Genomic DNA, 9620 nt, shown 5'->3' on the forward strand with positions numbered 1-9620 from the left:
AGAGAGAGAGAGAGAGAGAGAGAGAGAGAGAGAGAGAGAATACAGAATACAAAATTGGATTCTATGAATGTTCATCTTTTAAAAGCGAATCGTTCTAGAAGGCAGCTTACTAAGTTCACAGACAGCCTTTATGGCTAACTGAAATGCAGTTTCTAACGAGAGTAAGTACACAATTGGTTATTTCATTAGTGCATTTAACTGTGACAGATTTAACAGTTGTTAATCGTTAAATGCATCTTTCACGGAACATTTTTTATATGTGAACCTCTGCACTTGAGAGCGCAGGCGCATCAATTTATTGGCGTATAGGAGCCAGACCTCACATGGACTCTCCATTTGCGCACAGGATGCGCTGGAGAGGACTATCACCGGAACACAACACATTCATGGCAATATTCGTGTATACTGGCACTTGAGATTCAGAATGACCACGAGCTGATCTGATAACATGTCTGACTTAATATTAACACCGACGGACGATGTAAAGTTTCTGGGCGACTCTCCGGAGCGCAGCAACATCAGCGCTGCTCCGGAGCATCCGCACTTGCATTCAGGCATCGTTATCGCCACCGTTTACGCGCTCCTCATTACTGCTGGACTAATTGGTAATGTGACGCTCATTAGGACGTTTTGCATCGTGAAATCCATGCGCAATGTACCAAATCTCTTAATGTCGAGTCTCGCTCTCGGAGACGTGCTGCTGCTGGTCACCTGCGCGCCCGTAGATGCCAGCAAGTTTCTAGCGGACGAGTGGCTTTTCGGGCGGATAGGATGTAAACTCATCCCGTTCATCCAGCTGACATCGGTTGGAGTCTCGGTGTTCACGCTCACAGCGCTGGCAGCGGACAGGTAGCAAGTCTAAATAAATAGCCCATTCTTGTTTGCCTCAATGTGTTTTAGAGAGCAAAAACTTCAATTGTTCGGTAGCACTTTAAAATAACCTACTATTTCTATTTAAATGTTAATGTAATTGATCCTTTTACTATTTGATTAGTAACATAAACAGCCGTTCTTCTTAAACATAAGTCTCTATAAAAAATACAAAAGGATTATTGTGGTTAAAATGGTAATTGAAAATGTATATACTGTTGCAAAATCGTATTGAATTATTTGTAAGGGTCTGTTTTTAGTAGCCTGGGTTTGTTTATACATTAGTGTGACCAATACATTATTAAAATCTAAAGTTATATCTGTTAATATTATTTAATGGAATAAGCTAACTTGAACTAACAATGAATAGTATTTTTGTTCACTAATGTTAATTATCTGTCTGATGATCTGTCCCACTTGTCAAAATAATTAAGGTGAAAAGCAGTGCCTGTGTTCATTTGTCTGTCATTATCACATCATTTTGTAATTTTATATTTAATAGGTTTTAGCAACACACAAAAACTCTGAGAACCTACCAAAACCCGACTTTTGTGTGGTTCACAAAATAGAAGATAAGGCTGACTTTAGTGGTTCAGATCGGAACACATTCTATTCTACTCTATATTTGTATCCCATTTACACAAGGCTCCAATTTTATGCCTTCTTAGTCTGTTTGTTCTCCCGAGGAAGTGTGTGACTTGGTGTGTGATAGTAGCAGATGAGTGGAAATGAAAAATAACGTGTCTAATGATTGAGAAAACGGCTTCCTCTGCCTCTTAGTGTTGATGCCAGAGCACTCAAGAGTAACAAGTGCACCTCAAGGGCTATAGATCAACTGAGGGTCAAGTTGCTGTCAGATTAAATGAGAAACAATGGTGACATTCTGTGGTGACATGATTAGTGTTTTTATACAATCAAAAGTCAATTTATTAAAATTATTAAGAATAATTATTGTTCAGTAATACTTTACAAAATTATTCAAAACAGGAAATATGGTTTCTCAAATTTTTTTTAATGAGGAGTTGCTGACTGAGGGGGCGGGGGTGTTGGTTTAGGGACAATTCTTTGTAAGGCTGCTTTATTGGGAATGCACTACACAAATGCAGGTGATTGAAATGAAATTCCACTTACACTTTTGTCTCCATCTGTTATAAAGAAAATGAAAAAATGCCTAAATAGTTATAAAAAGAAAGAAAGAGAGAGACAGTTCCATGATCTATGTGGTAGGAGTCTAATTAGCACTGGAGGCTTGATTTCTTATGTAGGTGAACAGCCATGAACAGATGGTAGATGGCACTCGTAGGTGGGAGGATCTTTTCCTGTGGTCTGTATTTAGGGCTTTAGATCAGGCATAGATTAGATAGGCTGCTGTCACTTCTGGTAACTTTTTTATTGCTTGGGTTTTGTGGAATAGTCAGTTCTGATTGTTCAACCACCTTCTAGCGGTCTGATATTTCCTGCTAAACCTTTTCAGCGGCCTTGGTTCTGGAAACATTTTTCTATTCATTTTTTCCATATGGATATTTTTAAAAGTGTTCCATCATAAGCCATGAACCAAACCAATCAGCTACAAACTTTGATTTGAAGCAAGTATTTGAAAATTGGACAAAAAGTCCAAGGTACAAGATTAATAATGGAAAGACTACAGTCCCATGAAGCACTGCAAATGACAATTAAATAAAAAATGACAAGAGAGATAAACAACTATACTAAAGATGTTGATTATATATAAAAACAATATATTTTACATCTATTGCAAAATATGCATATATGTAAGTATTTAAACTTAATTACATCATTCACAGTGCTTCATGTCAGTGGGTGGCCACTAAAAAGTTTTTTTTGGTGTGATTTGCTTGTTTCTGTTCTCTGATTCATTTGCAGAATCGTGGGTAATGTAGTTTTTCTATGTGAGTAATAATATTAATATTACCGTCGTCATCTTGTTTCTAGGCCCATTGTTTTGTAAATTATAATTAACAATTTTTCACAACTGAATAATATAATATAATATAATATATCACAATTTATTTAGCAAAACATTAACCTTTTTATGATGGTAATGCTAGGGGTTGGGAACATTAGGTTACATGCAACTGGACTGAACTCAGCGACACAGCAGTCCATAGAGACAAATCTGCGGTTAGCAGACCTCAGTTGCATGAGAGTCCCCTTTATTTATCCTATCATATGCCATGAGCTAATTAGTCATGTCCGTTCAAACAAATAGTCATCATTTTCTTTTGATGTGTGTTCGTTCTCAATTAAAACATTGTTCTTACGGTTCGATTCTTAATTAAAATGGCTCCATCTGTTCCCGGGTCCTTTTCTGTCTCTTAGATACAAGGCCATTGTCAAGCCAATGGATATCCAGACATCTAAAGCCTCGCTGAAGGTCTGCCTTAGGGCTGTGTCAATCTGGCTGCTCTCCATGATCCTGGCCATTCCTGAGGTGGTGTTCTCTGATCTACACTCCTTTCACATCCCAGAAACCAATGAGACTTTTAAAGCATGTGCTCCGTACCCTCACGCCGGAGACCTGCACCCCAAAATCCATTCCATGGCCTCCTTCCTTATTCTGTACATCATTCCTCTCTTCATTATTTCTGTGTACTACATCTTTATTGCCAGGAGTCTGATTCAGAGTGCGATTAACATGCCTGTGGAGGGAAATGCGCACATTCTGAGGCAGGTGAGTTTAAAGGTCAAGTAGTGCTTTTGTTGAAGTTAGAATGGTTTAACAGTTAATAGCTGGTGCCAACTTTAAGTATTGCAATTAAAGTAATTTAATCACTTCTTCCGATTTATACATCCTGGTTTGACTTAGTTTACAGGTAGACATACAACAGTCATAAAGGCCCAGAAATCATTTGTAACATTCTAACTTCAAGGGATGTGTTTATGACAAGCACAGTGCAATTTAAAAAATATTTATTTGTGTCTATTTTCTGTGTTAATCTAGAAATTCAATAATTTAGTTAAATAATATTTTTCTAAGTCAAAGAACAAGTTTTTCCAAACACTTATATTTTATATTTGGAATTTAGAGTAGTTGTAACATATTAATGTAACATTTTCCTTTCTGAGAATGCCAGCGTTTCCATAAGCCGGAGTGCATGAGAGAGCATCTGTAATGTTAAAGTGAACCTCTCGGTTTGTCCTAATTGGTCTTGAATGGTGATTCAGGAGCTATTTTCAAAAGGTTTTTACAATACAAGATGAGACCAGAAACATCTACCTTGCTGTTCTATTGTTATATGAATAATACAGTCTATATTGAAAGGAACCATACCTGTATGTAAGGAACCATATGTACTAAACGTATAAGAGCATTTGGTTTCATAGGTACCTGCACTGAAAAAAATTATTGCATTTACTACATTTTTTTAAGGTAAGTGGTTGCAAACCATTTATTTTAGCTACATTTAAAAAAAAATTGAAAGTTAGTCATCTAAATTTGTTTATTTAAATGTAGCTAAAGTAATTGATTGCGACCACTTACCTTAAAAAAATTAGCAAACTCAATTAATAATTTTTTCAGTGTGTATCATGAATTTCTTGTGATTTTTAATGCACTTAAAAATATGTGAATAACAGAAATAAATGCATAGTAGTAAATAAAATGTAGTAGTAATAAAAGAAAGCTGAAGTGTGTAGTTTCTGTGCCACTATAGTGTCACCAAATGCAACTGGAATTTTTTTTTTTTTTTTTTTTACAAGTTTTTGAACACTCCCTCTGTCTGCTATTGGTCGAACAAACAATTAGCACCACACCAAAATCACACCATTGGTTGAGCCTGTGTTGTTGTGTCAGGATGGTCAGAAAGTTGAAACAGCTGGAATAGTTTTTTTTTAAAGCATTTTTAATTGAAAAATCGCACACTTCAGCTTTAAAATATTATTAGGGGATCTGAGGACAGTCTGTGATTTTGACTTTTCTGCACATGTGATATCTGTGCTTGTTAACCATAGATTGAGTCACGGATACGGCTTGCCAAGACAGTGCTGGTGTTTGTGGGTCTCTTTGCCATCTGCTGGCTTCCGAACCATGTGATTTACCTCTACCGGTCCTACCATTACACAGAAGTGGACACCTCAATGGCCCATTTCATCTCCAGCGTGTGCGCACGTATCCTTGCCTTCACCAACTCTTGTGTGAATCCATTTGCTCTCTACCTGCTCTGCAAATCCTTTAGAAAGCAGTTCAACAAGCAGCTTTGCTGCTGTTGCCCGACCATCTTGATGCATTCACAAAGCGCTAGGCGTAACAATACACGACTGACTTCAATCAAAAGTACCCAGAACCACTCTGTAGCCAGCTTCAGCCTTGTCAATGGCAATGTTGTCTGCCATTAGAGCTAAACTACTTCTTCTACAGCTACATTATAGAAATAGTTCACTCAAAAATAAAAATGAACATCTTGTTTAAAATTCTACATTTGCAACAGCATGCAGGTTTGTTGAGTAAATAATAACAGAATTTTCATGTTTTGGGTGAACTGTTCTTTTTAAAGTTTAGTTGTAGGAACCACATAAAATTGGGAAGCTTTTTTGCCGGTTGATTATTGATGGATTGGACTTTGTATTGTAATAGGTTCAAAAACTATTACTTGAGACTCTTCAGATCAAACAATGGATGTGAGAAATGGTAGACTTGATCAGAACGGAGGTGTCTCTAGACATGTTTTAAACATTTTAAAACATGAAAATAGCAAAAAAGTAATGACATGGTCAAAGACATCCATCTAGTGTACGTTCACATAGGAAAACAACAAAAAATTTACAAGTGAGGTGAACATTGCAACTATTTTAGTGAATTGGTGGTTAATTTGTATGAATTTGAATGATCTTATTTGTATTTTCTCATGTACTAATGATATCCAGTTTATCCAGTGCTATTTCTTCTCTATGTTCTTAAGTATCTTGATACTATGGGCCAGATTTACTAAACAGGGCAAATTAGTGGTAGAGCGCAATTCCATAAAAGCACAGATGGGAGGGGGAAATTCTGCGGGTGATTTACTAACAGTGCGCACATTGAAGAGCATAGACGCAACCAGATCACCTCACCAAGTATTTTCTCACCAACCTCTCCTTAGAGATATATAACAGAGCCATGTCTGTCCCTTAGGGAAATTTGAGGAGATTAGATTGAGTAAAAATAGATGTATGGGAGCAGAAAGTGGTGTTGAGGTCAGTCGGACCTTTTAAGAATGCTTGTACTGGAGAATATCAGTTGTTTTCCCACCGTTTTATTTTCTCTGTTGTCAAATAATCAATCGGTTATTCATGTTTTTTCCATTTGGGAGCAGATAAAGACTTTATTTGTTTGCCTACACTCACCCCATTACTGTTTTATGGCCTTTTTTTCTGTAAAATAGGGTTGTTGTAGTTAGCAAAAACTAAAACCATAACAAAATGTTTGTTATTTGAATCATAATAAATGTTAAATGTAAAAATAAACTTATTTTATTTGTGCTAGTTGTCAAGGCAACATTTATTATTTTCACTGAGCTGAACTTGATGTACTAAAACTATAACTGGAATAAAAATGAATAAAAAAATAGACTTGTCACTATAGAAAAATTACTAAAACTAATTAAAATTGAAATGAAAATAGAAAGTACAAAAAATTAAAACTAATTAAAATTATTAATACAAACTATATACTCGTATTTGAATGATACTAAAATAATAATTTGAATGATAGCATATAATTGCCCTCATTATTGGCAGTGAAGGCAGTATACACACAGAGATATAGATAACAAAAGCAGACACAGCCACAGTGCAAATTATTTTTAATAAGAAGAGAAAATGCATCTATTATGAATGAATGGATAGTAGGCGTCTTTCCTGCAGTCTAATTTTTCCAAATGTATTCTGTTCATCTGACAATGATGATTGTTTACTCATTTTAATGATGGAATGTATAATATTCAGCAGCACCAAACAGAACTGCAAAATAATAATGAATGTTTTCAAACAGGTTTCCTGAACACTCCCTCTATCTGCCATTGGTTGGGCAGACAGATGGTCACGCCCCCAAACTTATTCTGCTGGTTGCGCCAGTGTCACTGCGTCAGGCTAAAAGGCTTAATTTATTTTTTAATAAAGTGACTTTCACCAAGAATGTATCTTGTTTACACTGTACGTGTTTATAGTGATATATTGTGATAAGTAAATAGTGATTAGCACAAACAATGATGATTAAACCAGAGTGGCTGTATTTATTCAGAATGAGGCTGTGTTCTTGCTGCTGGTTAGTAAAAAAATGCAAGATGCGGTCATACCTAAAAGTGTTGTGTGTTTTCAAATAACATGGCATTTAACATTTCCGGGTTTTGACTTGTCACTTTGGATCAGTAAGAGCGTTCCTTATGCACATCTGTGTGTGTGTGTGTGTGTGTGTGTGTGTGTGCGAGTGCATGCTTTTAGAGTGAATGTGCACCTTGAAGTCATTAATCACACGTTGGTACTAAATGTAAAAAATGACGAGGTTGGATTTATTGTCGTGGTACTGTAAATTGCAGACTTGGAATCATATTGATCTGGCACAAAAATGAGTCTTCATGTGTCCCACACTGATGCCCAGTCACATCAATCTAACAGCAAGTCTGACGTTTTGACGTGTAATGGCTAACGAAACATTTGATCTTGTTTTATAACATTAGACAACATAAAGATGGGCGCTTTGCACAATTTTAAACAACAAACTTTAAACAATGTTTTTATCAAAACATACAAAATATGTGGTACTTCATGGTATCATCTAAAGTTTTTTTTTTTTTTCAAATCAAAAATATTATTTAATATAACTGAATCAAACTGACTTCAACTGGAATGCTAAATGCGGGTCTATTTTTGTTCTGTAATGGACAGTATCTTTCCATCACTCTCCTCTGGGCATGTGCAATGGGCTGTGCACTTCCTGTAAATACCTCATCATCAATATCAGGGTATCGTGGGAAATTGATCAAAGCAGTTTGGCAAGCACTGCATCAAATACAGGCTGGACACCACAGCATTTGAGGTACACAAGCATGTGGGTATGACTCTACATAACATATTAGTATTTCTAAAAATATATATACATATTTAGTATTTATGAAAATATCTGTGTACAGATTAGAGCTTTCTGTGTATATAATTGTGTTGCATCATGTTGTACGAGGCTCCAGATTATTTATTTAGTTATTCTGTTGTTTTGGTAATCTGTCAATTTCTTGGCTAAAACCTTGCAAAAACAAGCTATAGCCTTTGATCTTTTATCAGATATTTTTACAAGCTTCTGTCCTCTGATGCTATCGCTTTAATTAGGTTAAACCACTGAAAACACTTCCTGAGCTACTGGACTGTACATAACTGTTGACTGTTTTGCTTTAGAAACAAAATGTGCTTATTACGTAAAAAGCCATGTCATACAGAAAGAAAAAAAACCTTGATAAACTACAGAAGTTTACAAACAGAAATAAAATGTATGCATATTCTCTTTAAAATGTCATTAAACTACTTCAGTCTGTGTGCATTGAATTTATTTAATACATGAGTTTCACAATTTGAGTTGAATTACTGAAATAAATAAACTTTTCCACGACATTCTAATTTATTGAGATGCACCTGTATATACATACATACATACCACATATAAAATTGAAAAACAGAAGCAGTCAGACTACTGTAAACCGTGTGTGATTCACGTGCTCATTCATTATTTAGATAAATGGTGTAAAAAGTTATTTATTAGGCTGAAACATACATCCTACGCAATTTAGCCAGCAAAAAGGTCAAAGCAAGTGTGTAGAGTAACTACCAAGCATTAATAAAATGACAGGAAGTGCATTAAAATAGACTGAATTATTCTACAGAGTACAGAGTCCGCTGAAGGAACATCATTCTCATGTTCTTGTGATTGGACCCATATTTCTTACTGCAGTGCTGTTATTCACTTCATCCATGCCTATTTCTGACTTCTTTAGATGAAAGAGAATGCTCTCCAGCATTTGAAGACTTCTTCCCCATTCAAAGCTGCTGAAATGGTAAACACTTGGAAATGAGTTGGGTGCCCTTGCTCCTTTTGTAAGGAGTTGTAAAGATGTAACTGTTTCTCTGACAATCTATGCATGATTTCTCGTGAAATCTTAATTTAGCCGCACAAAATATTGGACAGATGTACAAAGCTCTTCTAAAAAGCATGTCACTGTCCACTTCACTTAATGATTCTCAAAAAGCTTAAGTTTCTTTTCTTTTATATCCTTGTTTTTTTTTCTTTTTCCAGTGGTCTAAGTAAGGGATATGTCAGATAATGACAGATAATGACAGGACTGTACATTGTCCGGATTATTACACGACTAATTAAGAAATAAATATGGATTTCTGTGGCGACTAGAAAATAATAGCATCCAAACGGAAGTTAGAATCCATTATGGTGACATTCAACGGTTACTCAGGAAAAAAGTGGATAGAAAAGCTAAAATGTATTTTAAAGTGTGACTGACCAAATCGACTGGCTTGGTTTGCCCCCAATTTCAATTTGAAATACATGATGAGGAGGAGTTTATTACATTTCAGTTTCATTACAACTGTCATGGGACTGGGCGACCCAGTAAAATTATGCCAAAGTGAGATTGTCATTCTGAGAGAAATCAAAGAACTCGATAGCTGAATGTAAGTTTTTGTTCAATAGAACGTTTCTTCTTTTCCCCCCAACAGAACTGTTCTCAAAGCATGTGCAGTAATGTACACTAAAT

At 35.7% G+C, this 9620-nt stretch overlaps 1 protein-coding gene across 1 annotated transcript; it reads left to right on the forward strand.

The window, feature by feature from the left end:
• Nucleotides 1-365: 365 nt before the first annotated feature.
• LOC107582044 (gastrin-releasing peptide receptor-like) lies at nucleotides 366-5226 on the forward strand. Its single transcript, XM_016267752.1, has 3 exons — nucleotides 366-849; nucleotides 3211-3562; nucleotides 4843-5226. The coding sequence occupies exons 1-3, from the start codon at nucleotides 449-451 to the stop codon at nucleotides 5224-5226; spliced, it is 1137 nt and encodes a 378-aa protein (XP_016123238.1). The 5' UTR covers nucleotides 366-448.
• Nucleotides 5227-9620: the final 4394 nt, after the last annotated feature.

This window comes from Sinocyclocheilus grahami, unplaced genomic scaffold (genome assembly GCF_001515645.1).
Source record: "Sinocyclocheilus grahami isolate Dianchi unplaced genomic scaffold, SAMN03320097.WGS_v1.1 scaffold3.1, whole genome shotgun sequence".
Classification (NCBI taxonomy): Eukaryota; Metazoa; Chordata; class Actinopteri; order Cypriniformes; family Cyprinidae; genus Sinocyclocheilus; species Sinocyclocheilus grahami.

Coding starts and splice junctions, on each gene's coding strand:
- LOC107582044 (XM_016267752.1), top strand. CDS start 449: ATGTCTGACTTAATATTAACACCGACGGACGATGTAAAGTTTCTGGGC. Junction 850..3,210: donor ACAGCGCTGGCAGCGGACAG/GTAGCAAGTCTA, acceptor TCTGTCTCTTAG/ATACAAGGCCATTGTCAAGC. Junction 3,563..4,842: donor ATGCGCACATTCTGAGGCAG/GTGAGTTTAAAG, acceptor TGTTAACCATAG/ATTGAGTCACGGATACGGCT.